The following is an 18,403-nucleotide window of genomic DNA, read 5'->3' on the forward strand; positions in this document are numbered from 1 at the left end:
AGCCTAGTACATGAATATTCATAGCAGCATTATTCATAATAGGCAAAAGTAGAAAACAACTCAAATGTCTATTAACTGATGAATGGCTAAATAAAATGTGATATATCCATATAATGGAATATTATTCGCCAACAAAAAAAAGGATGAAGTACTTTGACAACATTATGCTACGTAAAAAAAGCCAGTCACAAAAGACCACATAGTGTATGATTCCCATTTATATGAAATGTCCGGAACAGGCAAAGACATAGACAGAAAGTAGATTTGTAGTTGCCTAGCTCTGGAGGTAGCGGGTGGGAGGGAGTGAGAAGTGGCTACCAATGGGTGTGGCGTTTCTTTTTGGGGTGCTGAAAATGCTGTCAAATTGACCGTGGTGATGGTTTCACAACTCAATATATTAAAAACTATTGAACTATATACTTTAAATGGATAAGTTGTATGGCATATGAATTATATCTTCAAGAAGCAGTTATTTAAAAAACTCAGAGGAGTTAAAACAATGGGGGAGTTACAACAATGAGGGAAATACTAGCTCCTTTATACCATCTGAAACTAATTTTGATAAATAAAATACTTCATCATCTTTCTTTAAAAGGAAAAACAGTACTAAAGGAAAGATGGATTGGTTTGTAAAAATAATCTTGGAATAAATGCGTCCTTCCTACAGGTAACACAAAGCTCAGAAGCTAAACGGGGAAAGACTGATATATTTGTCTCTATAAAAATACTAAACTTCTGTATGAAAAAAAGACACTGAGGGCCAGGCACGGTGGCTCACGCCTGTCATCCCAGCACTTTGGGAGGCCAAGGTGGGCAGATCACAAGGGCAAGAAATTGAGGCCATCCTGGCCAGCATGGTGAAACCCCATCTCTACTAAAAATACACAAATTAGCCGGGCACAGTGGCGGGCGCCTGTAGTCCCAGCTACTAGGGAGGCTGAGGCAGGGAATCGCTTGAACCTGGGAGGCGGAGCTTGCAGTGAGCCGAGATTGCACCACTGCACTCCAGCCTGGCGACAGAGTGAGACTCCGTCTCAAAAAAAAAAAAAAAAAAAAAAAAAAGGATAACACCTTTTATATATAAAGAACTTTCATAAATGAATTAGAAAAGAAAAAGGAAACATTGAAAAAAAAGCAATGGAAATGTTCTACCCCATCCATAATCGAGAAAAGAAACCATTTTTCAAATTACAGTTTAGCAAATATTAAAAATACTGATAACAACCAGTATTAGCAAAGCCATGACAAAGAAAGTTTGTTACATACTGTTGACAGAAAGGGAAATTGATACAATCTTTTTGGGGCGGTGATTTAGCAATATCAAAATTTTAAATGTATGTACCCTTTGAACTGAAAATTCTATTGTTAAAAAATACAGTTCAGTTACGATTGCTCTATAGACATGATTCCATATCTGACTTCTTTTTTTTTTTTTTTTTTTTTTTTTGAGATGGTGTCTTGTTCTGTCACCCAGGCTGGAGTGCAGTGGTGGGATCTCGACTCACTGCAAGCTTCCCGGGTTCACACCATTCTCCTGCCTCAGCCTCCTGAGTAGCTGGGACTACAGGCGCCCGCCACCTCGCCCGGCTAATTTTTTTGTATTTTTAGTGGAAACGGAGTTTCACCGTGTTAGCCAGGATGGTCTCGATCTCCTGATCTCATGATCCGCCCCCCTCGGTCTCCCAAAGTGCTGGGATTACAGGCATGAGCCACCACGCCCGGCCTTCTGTATCTGACACCTTAGGCTCATGTTAGGACCTGTAGCTAACTCTCATTCTTTATAGTTGCAGAGTATTCTGTTACACTGATATACCATATTTTTATTTGACTAATCCCTTCCTGAAGATCATTAGAAATTTTTCTTTTCTTTTTTCTTTCTTTCCCTCATTTATATTTTTTCTCAAGACAGGTCTCACTATGTTGCCCAGGCTGGACTCAACCTCTTGGGCTCAAGGGAATCCTCCTGCCTCTGCCTCCCAAGTAGCTGCGCCTACAGGTATGTGCCACCATGCCTGGCTCAATAATTTTTTTTTTTTTTTTTTGAGATGGAGTCTTGCTCTGTTTCCCAGGCTGGAGTGCAGTTGTGTGATTTCGGCTCACAGCAAGCTCTGCCTCCTGGGTTCACGCCATTCTCCCGCCTCAGCCTCCCAAGCAGCTGGGACTACAGGCGCCGCCACAGGACCCAGCTAATTTTTTTTGTATTTTTAGTAGAGACGGGGTTTCACCGTGGTCTCAATCTCCTGACCTCATGATCCGCCCACCTCGGCCTCCCAAAGTGCTGGGATTACAGGTGTGAGCCACCGTGCCCGGCCTGGCTCAATAATTTTTTAAAACGTGCATAGAAAACTATCTGGAAGGCTACTAAACAATACTTAACAGTGTTTCTTCTAGAGACAATAATTGGCTTGGTCGTGGGGAGAGGAATTTTTACTTTTTCTTCAGTAATGTATAGAACAATGAGTATATATATTACTTGTAAAAAATGTTTCTAATGGGGACCAGGCATGGTGGCTCACACCTGTAATCCCAGCACTTTGGGAGGCTGAGGTGGGCAGATTGCTTGAGCTCAGGAGTTTAAGACCAGCCTGGGCAACATGGTGAGACCCCACCTCTATAAAAATATATATTTTTTTTTAATGAAAAAGTCAATAGCCAACTTTATAACTGCAGATCAGAAAATCTAAAGGATTTTTTTTCCTGAGAGGAATCATGAAGATTTAAGGAGAATTTATCACAAAATTTTTGAAACAAATATGGAACTCAAGAAAGAATAACATCTAACAAATGGTATCATGCCAGATGTACCATCCAAGCATTAGTAGGCACTATTTACTCACCAATGGAATGTCTAAGCTCACTGCACTGGCTGACAGGAGGCAGTGTCAGTATCTTCCTCCATTTTTTACTACGACCACTTTTTTTGCCATATCCTCCTGAATTTGGGGAAAAAAGGCAATTTCTTTTAACAGTCAGAAATATCCAATTATAACAACTGCTTCCACTAATCCATCTTATCATTTCTATTCGAGTGGTTTGGGTACCTATCATGAGTAAAAATAGATGCTTATAATAATTTGTCTTATCTGGAAAGCTGCTTGAAGAAATATAAAATTCCCAGGTGATGCAATCTGTCACTAGCTCTGCCATTTAGAAGCCATGGTGAGCCTGTTTCCAAATCTGTAAACAAGATCTAACATGACATATTGTTCAGGGCTGCTTATAAGTATTTATCAAAGAAATATTTATTGAGCATCTACTATGTACCAAATACCTTCAAAGCACTAGGCATATGATGGTAAAAAAGACCAAGTCCCTCCCTCTTGGTCTTTCTAAGTGAGGGAGCGATATGGTTTGGCTCTATGTCCCCACCCAAATCTCATCTCAAATTATAATACCCACATGTCGAGGGAGGGACTGGGTGGGAGTCCCATGATTGGATCATAGGGACGGATTCCCCATGCTGTTCCTGCGATAATGAGGGAGTTCTCATGAGATCTGATGGTTTGAAAAGTGGCAGTTTCCCCTGTGCTCTCTCTCTCCCTCTCTCTCTCCTGCCACCATGTAAGACGTGTCTTGCTTCCCCTTCGCTTTTCACCATGATTGTAAGTTTCCTGAGGCCCCTCTAGCCATGCAGAACTGTGAGTCAATTAAACCTCTTTTGTTTATAAATTACCCAGTCTCTGGTAGTATCTTCAGAGCAGTGTGAAAATGGACTAATACAGGGAGAGAAATGCACAAATCAGATAATGATAAGAGATAAGAAAAAAATAGCTAATCGTATAGTGATAAATATGAAACAAAATCAAGCAGGGTAAAGGTGGAAGGTGCTGTTTTGACTAAAGTAGGATCAGAGAAGACCTCCCTACAAGGGTCACATTTAGGCAGAGGCCTGAAGGATGTGAGTGGCAGAGTCTTGGCAAGTGCTGGGAGAAGAGCATCCCATGGTGAAACCAGCATGATGGAAAAGGCTACACTATAATACTTCAGAAAGATCTTTTAAACAAGCACCATTTTTTCTTTAATTCAACTCAGCGAAATGAGCATATTCAATCTCAAGCCTTCTGGGCAGCTAAAATTTTATTAAATTTTATCCAGAACACAATGGCTTAGGCTGGGTGACTAAGACTCCAGGACCATTTGGAAGAATTAGGAAACCAGGGCGAAAGCCACATTTCCTTGGGAGACAATGAGCTCTGTCTTAAATACGGTGAGTGTGGAAAATTGTAAGAGACAGACATTTGGAAGATGGGTAGACTGGGATGAGCTTAGAAGAGGCTCGGCTAGAGATACAGACTTGATATCTGCAAAAAATCCATCAAAGATGCAAGAGCTTCTTCCTCAGCCTTAGTTTTGCTCTTCTACTCCCCCTACTCAATATCTCAACTGAGATCATGAGCTCGGGACTCATGTCCCACACCACAAGATGTCCAGAGCACCTGGCATTCAACATGTTCACCTCAGACTCATAATCTTCCCCCTCAAATCCAGCCCACATTTTTTCTTTTTGTTAAGATTTGTTTATTTAATAAATATGTAACAACCACCTGCCAATGCCAGAGAATATGCTAAGTGCTGTGTCAGTGACAGCTACGTCCCACATCACTGAAGGGTGGGGAAAGGGGACCTGTTCCTCTTGTCCCTTCAGAGAGAACACAGAAACATTCCAGAGAAGTAGTAGGCACTGAAAAAAGGCTATCATCTTTGGTTATGGGTTATTTTTTTCAGGGTTATTGCTGGTTCTCCCTTCAGTTGAAATAAGAACTGTCCTTTGGGATACATCATTTTTATCTGACCTCTTAAAGGAGTACAGAGCTGAGCTGTCACTTGCCTGATGCAGTATTTCGCCCTCTAGATTCCACAAATGGAAAACAAGCATGATCTACAAGTGCCCTGAGACATGGCTTACGTCTTCAGTGGTGCTTCTGTGCCCCAGCTGCTGAATCATTGAGCAGAGAACAAGTCCCTCTCGGTCTTACTCATATTTCACTATCTCTGCTTTCTCCTGGTCCCTGGCCTCTCCCAACTTTATACTACTCAAGTAACTAGCAAGGAACATGGCAGCCTGGCTGCTATGTCCTTCCTTTCCTAAGCCTGACACTGTCTGTAGGCTTAGAACCAGTGCTTCCACCTTCCCAAGAGCCAAGCAGTGAGGCAGGCAGGGCCTGGATGAGGTGGTGCTGGCAGCAGTGGCCAGTGCCAGTGGAAGCCAGGAACAGGTGGGAGCCCCACCCCCTTCCAGGTTGGTGGGGCAGGAGCCCCACACTACTGGGAGCAGCTGCAGCCACCCAGCCACAGCTGCTGACCTGGGCATCCCTGTGCTCTCAGGAGCCCAGGAAGCCCCCTGCCCCTGCAGGCTTGGAAGTGCCTGTTCCCACTGACTGGCCTCTCACTGCTCCTGGCACCTGCTCCGATTTTGGATCAAAGTTGTGGCTGAGCCCGGGCACTGTCACAACCCAGCCAGGTGTGTGCACAATAGGGGTGGTGCTGACACACCAGCCACCTGCTGCCTCAGCCCCCTCCAGACTTTGGACACCAATGAGCATGGCAGGGAGGCCAAGGCATGGCTGAGTTCAGCTCACTGCAGGCCAGGGCACACAAACAGCCAGGGCACCATGAACAAGGGCAGGAGGCAGACAGGTTCCTGGGTAGAAAGGGGCAGGGTCCCCAGTGAAACCTCACTTTCAAGCCAGGGATAGACTGAAGCCTGAGGGCCGGGCTGCCAGTTCTGCAGACTGGAGTGAGAACTTTTGGTGGTTTTTCTGGGCCCACCCATGGACCAATCAGCGTGCACTTCTTCCCCTCTGAAGCTCATAAAAACCCCGGACTCAGCTAGACTCGGGCAGAAAACAGGACAACCCGCCTGCAGAGAGGTGCTACCCACTGTGGGTCTCCTTTCCACTGAGGGCTGTACACTCATCGGGACGACCTGCCTGCAGATAGGAGCTACCCACTCCAGGTCTCCTCTCCTCTGAGGGCTGCACAGACGATGGGATGATCTGCCTGCAGAAAGGAGCTACCCATTTTGGGTCTCCTGAGAGCTGTACTGTCACTCAATAAAGCACCTCTTCTCCTTGCTCACCCTCCAGTTGTCTGTGTACCTCATTCTTCTTGGACACAGGACAAGAACTTGGGACCCACTGAATGGCGGGACTGAAAGAGCTGTAACACAAACAGGCTGAAGCACACCCCCTAACTCACCACGTTGTGGGATGATGAGAAGGAGAGAAGAGAGGAGAGAAGAGCTGTGGCCCCTCGGGGAGCCCAGACTTAGGACCTCCCTCAGCCAAGGCTGTGACACCCTCTTTGAAGCTCTGTGGTTCCTGAAGTCTCCAAGCTTCTGGGCACCACAGTGTTCCCTGGTGCCCACAGTACTGCAAGTACTTGTGGCTGCTTGCAGTACGCTTGGTCTAGCCACAGCCACAGCAGGTAGCCAGCGCCTGTGCCTAGAGCTGCCCGCCCTGCCACAGCTGGCATGCCTGGCTGTGCCCAATGGCCAGACCCTGCACTCATTTGCTCATGCAACCCTTGCCACTCTGCACCTGGCTTGCCCTTGGCAGGCATGGGATCTGGACCAGTAGTGAAAGACAAGCACAGCCTGCCAGGCCAAGTGGGTGGAAGGAGCCCAGTGGGCCCAAGCAAAACTCAGGTAAAGCCGCCACTGGCCACAGAAGTCTCCAGCTGGTGAAGCAACACCCTAAGGATCCTGTGACAGTGGCACAGCCACTCAGCCCCAGTGGGTTTGTGTTCACGGGTATGTGGCGCTGACGGTGGGGTAGGGTGGCAACAAGCGGTAGGCTGGATGCATCACCCAGGACTAGCCTGTCAGGCAAGAGGTGAGCTGTTCTGCTCCTCACAGACGGGCCCAAGGAAGACAAGGCTTCCAATGAGTCCCTGTGCCTCATCTTGGTGCTGTTCTGGGGTATTTGCACATTGAGATCTCAGCATCTAGTAGGCTTGTTGTGGAGGTTAAATAGGATAACTTGTGTAGAAAGGTACCAGGCTCATGAGTGGGGTTCAGTGTTCCTTCCGTTCCCCTTTAGGGTATGTTTCCTACATTGACAGAAGATTCCCACTGAGGACTGGTTCCCAGGTTCCCATCTTGGATGATGAGGGAAACAAGTCAAGGTGCTAGGCTTTCCTCTTCATCCTGGCTGCTGCCACTCCCAGCCAGCTCCAGGCAGTGAAGGCTCCAGGGAGGCTGGGTGGCCATGCCAGTCCCAGTCATCTTTCCATACTGTGAATCCTGGATAACAAATTGTTTATTCAGAGGACATCTGCTGTCCATGTTCTATGTGCCAGGCACTGTCCAGGCTCTGGGTACCCTGTGGAGGGTCAGGCAGCTGGTCATAACAGGATGAAAGCACTCTTGTCAGACCCAAACAAACTTGGAGCTGGGAAGGCACAAAGAAGGGCTCTTGCTTACATGTCTGAGATAAGAACCATCAGGAGGAGTGTCTAAAATAACCCCACAAGAAATTCTTTCACATCCTTCATGCATCTCATGCTTTTCACAACCTACATTTGGCACATATGCAGGTATTTCTGAGACCAGGTTTACCACTAGACCGTTTTTTTTCTTTTTTGCGATAGGGTCTTGCTCCATCACCCAGGCTAGAATGCAGAATGCAAGGCTCACTGCAGCCTTGACATCCTGGACTCAAGAGATCCAGCTACCTCAGCCTCCTCAGCAGCTGGGACCACAAGCATGCACCACCACACATGGATTTTTTTTGGGGGGCTAGGGGGGACAGAGTTTCACTCTTGTTGCCCAGGCTGGAGTGCAATGGTGCCATCTTGGCTCTTCGCAACCTCTGCCTACTGGGTTCAAGCGATTCTCCTGGCTCAGCCTCCCGAGTAGCTGGGATTACAGGCATGTGCCACCACGCCTGGCTAATTTTGTATTTTTAGTAGAGATAGGGTTTCTCCATGTTGGTCAGGCTGGTCTCAAACTCCTGACCTCAGGTGATCTGCCTGCCTTGACCTCCTCAAAATGCTGGCATTACAGGTGTGAGCCACTGCGCCTGGCCACTTTTTTTTTTTTTTTTTTTTTTTTTTTTTTGAGACAGAGTCTCCCTCTGTCACTCAGGCTGGAGTGCAGAGCACCATCTTGGCTCATTGCAACCTCCACCTCCTGGGTTCAAGTGATTCTCCTGCCTTAGCCTCCAGAGTAGCTGGGATTATAGGCGCCTGCCACCACGCCCAGCTAATTTGTGTATTTTTTATTTTATTTTATTTTTTTGAGACAGAGTCTCATTCTGTTGCCCAGGCTGGAGTGCAATGGAGCAATCTCAGCTCACTGCAAGCTCCACCTCCTGGGTTCACGCCATTCTCCTGCCTCAGCCTACCAAGTAGCTGGGACTATAGGCGCCCGCTACCACGCCTGGCTAATTTTTTTGTATTTTTAGTAGAGATGGTGTTTTACTGTGTTAGCCAGGATGGTCTTGATCTCTTGACCTCGTGATCCACCCACCTCAACCTCCCAACGTGCTGGGATTACAGGCATGAGCCACCGTGCCCAGCCTAATTTGTGTATTTTCAGTAAGGGACGGGGTTTCAGCATGTTGGCCAGGCTGGTCTCGAACTCCTGACCTCAGGTGATCCGCCCACCTCGGCCTCCCAAAGTGCTGGGATTACAGGCATGAGCCACTGCGCCTGGCCACACATGGCTATTTTTTAAAAGCTTTTGTAGAGAAGAGATCTTGCCATGTTGCCCAAGCTAGTCCCAAGTCCCAAGCTAGTCCCTGGGCCCAAGAGACCCTCCTGCCTCAGCCTCCCAAACTACTGGGATTACAAGCGTGAGCCACCTTGCCTGGCCTGGACTCTTTTAGGACGGCAGCAATTGAGGTAAGATGCTCTTGAAAGAACACCTGCCCCCTAGTGGCATCTCCACCATAGAACTCATGCCAACTGCGATTTGGAGCCTCTGGAACCAGTGAACTCTGTTTCCAAGCAGCTTATGTAAACCTCTCCCCGTCTGCCAAATAAAAGCTTCCTCTTCCTTTCCCCTTTTCGGGTGCACCTGTGGCTTGCCATGGCTGTGCATCCCAAATTATAATCCTCTTTGCTTACTCCCTAATACATTCATTCAATCTGGAGATATTTTTCTCTGATATCTTTTTTTAGATTGACAATAGAATCGATTAGCTCAATTATAGAGTCCTATCAGACCAAGTTTTTAAAAGATTCTTAAAAATTAGCATATTATCAATTAGCTTAATGAGTGAAGCCACAGTCTATGAGATAACCAAGAACCTTCTACATAAGGTAATTTTAAAGATGAAAGTTTTTTTTCCCTTTTTCTTCCCACTCAATATGGATCTTTAGGATAGATTAATACAGCAACTGACTTTTAGGAATTTCTTTTTTTTTTTTTTTTTTTTTTTTTTGAGATGGAGTCTCGCTCTGTCACCCAGGCTGGAGTGCAGTGGCACAATCTCGGCTCACTGCAAGCTCTGCCTCCCAGGTTCACGCCATTCTCCTTCCTCAGCCGCCCGAGTAGCTGGGACTACAGGCGCCCGCCACCACACCTGGCTAATTTTTTGTATTTTTTAGTAGAGACAGGGTTTCACCATGTTAGCCAGGATGGCCTCGATCTCCTGACCTCGTGATCTGCCCGCCTCGGCCTCCCAAAGTGCTGGGATTACAAGCGTGAGCCACCACGCCCGGCCCCAAGGAATTTCTATAAAACCTAGTTTATTCTCAATTTTAGCTGTAAAAAAGAAGGAAAATATTTTATTGTCAAAAGAGATATAGTCAGGACACCAAAGGCTCATGTTACAAAAGAAAAAATAGGCAAAGTGAACTTCATAAGCTCACGGAATGGGGGAAAACATTTGCACATTATATATCTGATAAGGGTTTAGTAATCAGAATATATAGTGAACTCCTAATACTCACGACAGAGCTGCTGCTGGGAAGTGGCGGCCCAATGAGGGACATTTCCCAGTCCCCTGTGGGGTGGGGGCCATCTGACTGTGATCTGGACAACAGAATGTGGACAGAAGTGTTTATGCCACTTCCATACCTGGCCTGGAAGAATCTGCCACATGGGTCTCCATGCTCTCTCACTTCTTTGTTTGGTAGATGGACCGAGATCCACAGGAGGATCTTGGGAGTCGTGTGCTGATGACTCAGAACTTACGCCAGCCTGGAATCCTGAATGACTGCACGAAGCACAGTCTACTTACCCACTCCCTCCCTGACCACCCTCAACATGGCTTTTACGGAAATGAAAAATAAATTCTATTCTCATTGTTCCATAAACAACAGAGATTTTAAGGTTTATCTGTTACAGCAGCAAGTATTAGTTTAACTGATACAGATGTCAGTATCTTGAGGGAAATATTAACCTAATAAAAACCCTGGGTAAACAGATGGTCTAGCAGTAGGCGTAGCAGCCGGAGCTCTGTGTTATTCAGTAGCAGCAACACATTTAGTTCAGTGTTGTCTGTGATGATAATTCAAGAGGCAGAACACACAGACCAAGTGCTTAGAGAGCCCCACGCTCTAGCAAACAGGTCGAACAGCAGTAGTATGCGCTGTTACTCGTCATACCGAGGAAGGCATTTTGCTGGGGAAGGGAGCTCAAGCAAGAATTGCTGGCTTTGTAAGCAGCAATAAGAAAAAGTGCAAACAGACCAGAAATTTGGGCCTTTAGAGAGTATGAAAGGCCGCCTGTTCCTGGCCTCCCAAACAGTGGAAAATAAGACTGGAAAAGGCTTTGAAAGACAAAAGCGCATAAAAACCCAGCTCTGTGCAACAAGCAGATCAGGGGTGTGGATTTCCCACCCAAACTGCCGCCTCAAGACAGCCCCCAATTAATCTGGGGAGTAGAGACTTGAAAGAAAGAAAATTCGGCCGGGTGCAGTGGCTCACGCCTGTCATCCCAACACTTTGGGAGGCCAGAGCGGACAGATCACCTGAGGTCGGCAGTTCAAGACCAGCCTGACCAACATGGAGGAACCCCTTCTCTACTAAAAACAGAAAATTAGCCGGACGTGGTGGCATGTGCCTGCAATCCCAGCTACTCAGGAGGCTGAGGTGGGAGAATCACTTGAACCTGGAAGTGGAGGTTGTGGTGAGCTGAGATCGTGCCATTGCACGCCAGCCTGGGCAACAAGAGCGAAACAAGAAAGAAAGAAAAGGAAGGAAGGGAGGGAGGGAGGGAGGGAGGGAGGGAGGGAGGAAGGAAGGAAGGAAGGAAGGAAGGAAGGAAGGAAGGAAGGAAGGAAAAAATTTAAGCTTGAGAATGCGTTTAGGAAAGAAGGGTGGGTGCAACTACTGGCACATGGAACTGGCTGGAAGCAAACATATCATCAAAGGACAAAATTACATCAAATTTCAAGTTGGAATCTAGTTGGCTTTTATTTGCAACGCTAGAATTGGGCAACACCTCCTTCTAAAAAACAGAATGCAGCCTGGGCAACATAGTGAGACCCCATCTCTACAAAAAAAAATTAGTCAGGCATGGCGGTGTGCACCTGTAGTCCCAGCTACTCAGGAGGCTGAGGTAGGAGTATCACTGGAGCCTAGGAGTTCAAGGCTGCAGTGAGCCGTGACTGCCCCACTGCATTCCAGCCTGAGCAACAGACAAGAGCCTGTGAAAGAGAGGAAAAAAAAACAAGGAAGAAGGGAAGGAGGGAGGGAAAGAGAGAGAAAGAAAGAGAGAGAGAAAGAGAAAGAAAACAATGAGTGTTTCAATGAGCTAAACAGAGGAGTTTGGTTTATAGGCAGAAAAGGGCTGAAGCAAGCAGACAGAGAACAAAAAGCAGACTAGTCCTTTCAGAGTTACTTCCCTTGTAAAGGTTGAAGCAGAGGGGACCTCCTTATCATGCTGGCTAAAACTGGCCTGTTTAGGGATCTGGCTACTATATCTCTCTCTCTCCTGATTTCTCAGAAGGTCAAACAACTTTCGGCATGGTGACATGGAACTTAGCATGACTGACTCCATTTTGGTTTGATTTTTTGGGCCTAGTACAGGAGCTCAGTACAAACCAATGGCCACTTATAAATTTAGCTTAACAAGATCAAAAGCTGACTATGTTTCTGAGAGAAGTATAGTGCTGAAGAACTTGGATCCAGGATGAAGATAGCCTTGAACTGTTTGAGCCTTAAAACAACCTTCAAGCCCACAAACTTAAATCAGTAGAAGTGGGTCTGCAAAGCTCTGCACTGCTCAAGAAATCTGTGCAGGTTTCATCTATCTGTTTATCTTAGCTGGCTCAAGGAGGAAAATGTCCTGGGTTTGGAGCCATGGGACATAGTGAACACAGGTGAGGGCAGAACTGGGCGCCCTCAATCAAGGAATGTTCCCCATCCGCAAAGGGCCCTTTTGCTGATGGGCCAGTGTCTACTGAGGGCACCCTGCTCCTCCTTTTCTAAAAGGGAATTTCTACAACAGTCACCCTGCCTCTGCTCCCCCACGGTATATTAGGTATGAGGAGGGAAGATCATTTGGTTATTTATGTAGGCTGCGGAATCCTGAGGAGCCACGTCTGGCCCTCATGGAGGAAACAGAGCAGAGGTCTTTCTGGTCTTTTTTTTTTTTTGAGACAGAGTCTTGCTCTGTCGCCAGGCTGGAGTGCAGTGGCGTGATCTCAGCTCACCGCAACCTCCTCCTCCTAGGTTCAAGTGATTCTCCTGCCTCAGCCTCCCAAGTAGCTGGAACTACAGGTGCATGCAACCATGCCCAGCTAATTTTTGTATTTTTAGTAGAGACGGGGTTTCACCATGTTGGCCAGGATGGTCTCGATCTCCTGACCTCGTGATCCATCCGCCTCGGCCCCCCAAAGTGCTGGGATTACAGGCATGAGCCACCGTGCCTGGCCTCATTCTGGTCTTTGAAGGGAGATTAGGATACCTGTAAGGGAAGAAGGCTGTGCATGGATATTTGGTGCCTAGAGGGCAGACATGCCACAGAGAGCCAGCTGTCCTATGCTGACTCAAGACGCACTCCCATTATGCAGAGTTGTTGCCAGGAAGTGGCTGCCCAGTTAGTACTTCTGTGGCTCTGCCCACTTTGCAGTTAAAAGTGGCCACGTGATGGAGCAATGTACAAAACGGGTGTACCACTTGGGTGACAGGTGCACCAAAATCTCAGAAATCACCATTAGAGAACTTTTCCATGCAACCAAAATACCACCTGTTTCCCCAAAACTATCGGAATAAAAAACAACCAAAAACGGGTGTACCCACTTCCAGGGTTGGACTATAAAGCCCTCCTGTCTGATCCTCCACATTACCTGAGCTAAGTACTTTCCTCCATGACTGTCAGCTTCTCAGAAGGAGAGATTCATCTGTTTTTATTCATCCCTGTATCCCTAGAGCCAAGCTTAGTGCCTGGCACACAATAAACCGTTTTTGAGTGAAACTGAAGTAACTGGCACCGTCGTCGAGACAGTATAAAGAGGGCACTGAGATACAAAGCCCAGGTCTGGCTGGCTCCAAAGCCCATGATCTTAACTGCTATTCATACATTCATTCATTCAACAAATATTTACTGAGCATCTAATGTGTGCCAGGAACTGTTCTAGGAATGAAAAATACAGCAGTGAACAAAGCAAATAAAACTTCCTCCTCTTATAAAGCTTAATTTTAGGGAGAAAGCCCGACGAACAAAGCGCAAGTTAAAGATACAGTGTATGAGATAATAAGAAGTGCTGTGGGGAAAAATAAAGAGTAAGTGAGAGCCGGGTGTGGTACAAGTAAAATACACAGTATATGAGATAATAATAAATGCTGTGGGGAAAAGGAAAGGAAGAAAAATAAAGAGGAAATGAGAGCTGGGTGTGGTGGTGTGTATCTATGATCCCAGCTACTGGGGAGGCTTAAGTGTGCTCGCTTGAGCCCAGGAGTTCGAGGTCAGCCTGGGGCAACGTAGCAAGACCCTGTCTCCAAGAAAAAAAAAGCGTGAATGAGGGAAGGGGTAGTGGTCAAGAAACTCCTCAGGTGAGAGAACGAGCCCTGTAAGAAAAAATCCTCAAGAGACAGAGGAAACCGTGTGCAGGCAGAGTGTGAGGGCGGATGAGGTTGCGGCGGCGGTCTTAAGGCCACTGCAGGGACCACGGCTTTCACTCTGAGTTGTCTGGGAAGCCATGAAGAGAGTTCAGAGGAGGGGCTGACACAATCTGGCTTAAATCTTAATAGGACCACTCTGACTGCTGTGCTGAGAACGGGCTGTCAGGGGGAAAAGGCAGAAGCTGGCCATGGTGTTCCAGGTGAGATGCTGACGGCTTGAGCCAAGTGATAGCAGTGGAGGAGGTGAGAAAAGGTCGGATTCTGCTGCATTTTGAGTTGAGGGCTGAACACTCTGTCCAAGGATTGAGTGTAGGGGTGTGAGTAAGTCAAGTGCAGCTACATAAGCATTAACTGAGGTGCAGATGGAAACATCGGGGTGCTGGGGTTGAGTATTTGGGGTCTGGTGCAGGCTTTTTCTCACACCAATCAGGCTTCCATACATCGATGTCAGGTAGGCAGGAGCACAGTGAGCTGCAAGTTGAGTGGAGAGGCCCAGCCTGCAGGTGTGAACTGGAGAGACAGGAGCTTGTTTCAAGCCATAGTACTACAAGATCACAAGGGAGCGAGTGTGGATAGAGAAGGCGAGAAGCCCCTGGACAAAGACGGGGGGCATTTGGTATTAAAAGATCTAGGAGATAAGGGGGGACCAGCCAAGCCATCTGAGGCAAGCATTGGAACAGGAAGGGTGATGACGCAGAAGAACACGCTCACAGAAGAAAGCATGATGCACCACGTCAGTGCAGCCCACGCGGGCAGCAAGACAAGGACCAAGAAGTGATCCCTGGGATGTGGCAGGGGTGGCTTTGGTGAGGTGGTGGAGGTAAGAACTCAGCACCCAGCACCTAACTGACCCCACACTTGTTTGAAGAGTAAATAACAAGGCCAGGTGCGGTGGCTCACACCTGTAATCCCAGCACTTTGTGAGGCTGAGTTGGGCAGATCACTTGGATTCAGGAGTTTAAGACCAGCCTGGGCAACACGGTGAAACCCCATCTCTACAAAAAATACAAACATTAACTGGGGATGGTGGTGTGCACCTGTAGTCTTAGCTACTCGGGAGGCTGAGGCAGGAGAATTGCTTGAGCCCGGGAGGCGGAGACTGCAGAGCTGAGATCATGTCGCCGCACTCCAGCCCTGGGTGACAGAGTGAGACCCTGTCTCAAAAAAAAAATTTTTTTTTGAGTAAATAACAAACACACACAGCAGTGCACACACTGTGCACCTCTAAATACGGGACTCCCCCTCCGCCCCTGCCACATATGACTAGACCTGGTGGGGCATGGAGCACACACTGCACACTGCAGCTACAAAAGGTCCCCTGGCTTGGTCTAAGGGACAGAGTGTCACAGGTTAAAGAGAGAGAGAGAAGAAAGGGGCCCTCCCCGCAGGTTTGCGGCACACGTGCTGGTGAACCCTAGCACCACTCTACCCCTCATTCAGCTGTCCTCGGTTCCAAAAGTCTCCACTGGCACAGCACAGCAGTCTAGTTCCACGCCCCCGCTGTTTGGCCCAGGCCCGGTCATACTCAAAGGTGGGCCAGCTATGCTGTCAATACTATGTAAAGACAAGGAGGCCAGAAGGTGAAGAACCAGGCAAGAAAAGGCAGAGCACGATGAGTCGTGGGGCCATGGCAAGGTCAACGGTGGCTGGCAGGGCCACAGGCATTTCAAAGGAGGACCATCCACAGACACTAAAGTCCGGGCAGCATACTGGGTTGAAAACCGTCAGAGGATTCCTCTAAGTTTTTGAGGTCCCCAAAACCAGGCAGTAAAGTGGGGCCACAGTGTTTGAAGGCCCAAGAATCCCCTCTATGGGCTGCCTTCATCTGTTTCAGAGGTACCTGTTACAGGTTGAATTCGTCCCGCCCTAAAAAAACGTATGTTAGAGTTCTATTCCCCAATTAGCCCCTAACCTTCAGACAGTGATCTTATTTGGAGATAGGGTCTTTATAGAGATAATTAAGTTAAAATTAGGTCATTAGGGTGGGCCCTAATCCAACATGATTGGTATCCTTATAAAAATGGAAAATTGGACACAGACACGCCCACAGAGGGCACGCCACGTGAAGATGAAGACAGAACAGAATGATGCACCTCCAAGCCAGGGGACACCAGAGACTGCCAGCGAGCCAGCAGAGGCTGGGAGAGAGGCCTGCGACAGATTGTTCCTCACAGCCCACAGAAGGAACCAACTCCGCTCACAACTTGATCTTGCACTCCAGCCTCCAAGACTGTGAGACAATAAATGTCTGTTGCTGGAGACATCAGGTTTGTATCACTTTGTTACACAGCCCTAGCAAACTCACACAATACTGTCCTCCACCCTTTCTTCTTCCTGCTATTCCTGCCAAGTTTCTTTTCCTTGCATTTTTGGGCCACTTCTGCTTCAGATCCAGGCATACCTAGCGTGCTCATTTCCTCGTCGTTATTCATTCATTCATCCATCAGCTATTTACTGAGAACCTACTATAGGCCACAACATTATTCAAATGACCTCAGAGAAGCATTTAAAGGGCTTCATGAGGTGCTGACGTCCTCATGAAGAATCCTACAGATTATTTTGTTTGAGGTAAAGGTAGCAAAGCACAAAAATGTAATATGAGACTATTAATTTGTATTTTGGAAGTACTTTGCATATCAATTAACCACATATTTACTGGAGACTGAATATTATTACCAAATTAGTCTTTATGACCATGACATAAATGTTAATAAGCGACTTTGCACACATATGTACAAAATACCGTAAATGTTTCTGCTAAAAAGTAACTTAAGAAAGCCCTAATTCTAGAGTTTTTTCAGGAGCTTTAATAAAGCCAAAATGATTTTCACTGTATCATTTTTCTTTAAGGTAACTATTGCCTAATTTGGGTCAAAATATAAAGCTCAAGAACATTCTTTTTTTTTTGAAACGGAGTCTCACTGTGTCGCCAAGTTGGAGTGCAGTGGCACGATCTTGGCTCATTGCAACCTCCACCTCCTGGCTTCAAGTGATTCTCCCACCTCAGCCTCCCGAGTAGCTGGGACTACAGGTGCGCACCACCATGCCTGGCTAATTTTTGTATTTTTAGTAGAGATGGAGTTTCACCATGTTGGCCAGGATGCTTTCGATATCTGGACCTCATAATCCGCCCGCCTTGGCCTCCCAAAGTGCTGGGATTACAGGCATGAGGCACCGCACCTGGCCAAGAATATTCTTTTATAGTATCAGTGGTATAGATATTTTTGGTCCTAAAGTAGCATAAAGCCACTAAACCCAATATTTGGTTCACTGACCAAGAAATTAAAATCCTGATTTAAAGCCATTATAATCTAGATAGACAAAGTAGCAAATATAAGAAAACCAAACTGACCTGCTTGCTAATAACCTGGCTGATTGATAGCATCCCAAATTAGCTGTACCATAATGATGGTAACAGATGGTAGACATTATTATTTTGGGAGAATGGGGTAACCTTTTGTTGGCAGAGAAATAATTTGGCTGACTACTACATAGATTACTTCAAATACCTGACAGATAAGAAATACTAAGTTAATAACTCTTTCTAGAAAACTTGCTCTTACATGCTGTTGAAAATTCTAATAGGCCGAGTGTAGTGGTTCACCCTGTAATCCCAGCACTTTGGGAGGCTGAAGCGGGAGGGTAGGATCACTTGAGTCCAGGGGTTCCAGACTAGCCTGGGCAACATAGTGAGACCCCATCTCTACAAAAAAACACAAAATTATCTGTGCATGGCAGCACATGCCTGTGGTCCCAGCCACTTGGGAGTCTGAGACAGGAGGATTGCTTGGCCCTGGAGTTCAAGGCTTTGAGGCTTCAGTAGCTATGATTTCCCCACCTGCACTCCAGTCTGGGCAACAGAGTGAGACCCTGTCTTTAAAAAAGCAAAAAGGCTGGGCACCGTGGCTCACGCCTGTAAATCCTAGCACTTTGGGAGGCCGAGGTGGGCGGATCACCTGAGTTTGGGAGTTCGAGACCAGCCTGACCAACATGGAGAAACGCCATCTCTACTAAAACTATACAAAATTATCTGGGCGTGGTGGTGCCTGCCTGTAATCCCAGCTACTTGGGAGGCTGAGGCGGGAGAATCGCTTGAACCCAGGAGGCGGAGGTTGCGGTGAGCCAAGATTGTGCCATTGCACTCCAGCCTGGGCAACAAGAGCGAAACTCTGTCTTAAAAAAAAAAAAAGGAAAGAAAAGAAAAGAAAATTTGGCCAGGCACAGTGGCTCACACCTGGAATCCCAACACTTTGGGAGGGCAAGGTGGGTGGATCATTTGAGGTCAGGAGTTCGACTAGAAAGAGCAGTCTTTTAATTTCCTCAGCTAGGGAATTTCAAAGGCAACTTTGAGGATTCTCTGCAATCAGTCCCCTATCCAGTGTCTTCC

General features: G+C 46.9%; 1 protein-coding gene across 10 annotated transcripts in view; it reads right to left on the minus strand.

The window, feature by feature from the left end:
* GRK4 (G protein-coupled receptor kinase 4) overlaps nucleotides 1-18,403 on the minus strand; it is a 68,729-nt gene that overhangs the window by 44,752 nt on the left and 5,574 nt on the right. For 6 of the 10 annotated variants that reach the window (XM_030801399.1, XM_030801396.1, XM_030801398.1 and 3 more), the window contains exon 2: nucleotides 2,838-2,933. The exons of the other annotated variants lie outside the window; for them this stretch is intronic. In XM_030801399.1, the coding sequence (XP_030657259.1) occupies nucleotides 2,838-2,933 (96 nt within the window). The remainder of the gene's footprint in view (nucleotides 1-2,837; nucleotides 2,934-18,403) is intronic. 10 annotated transcript variants of the gene reach the window in all.

This window comes from Nomascus leucogenys, chromosome 20 (genome assembly GCF_006542625.1).
Source record: "Nomascus leucogenys isolate Asia chromosome 20, Asia_NLE_v1, whole genome shotgun sequence".
Taxonomy (NCBI): domain Eukaryota; kingdom Metazoa; phylum Chordata; class Mammalia; order Primates; family Hylobatidae; genus Nomascus; species Nomascus leucogenys.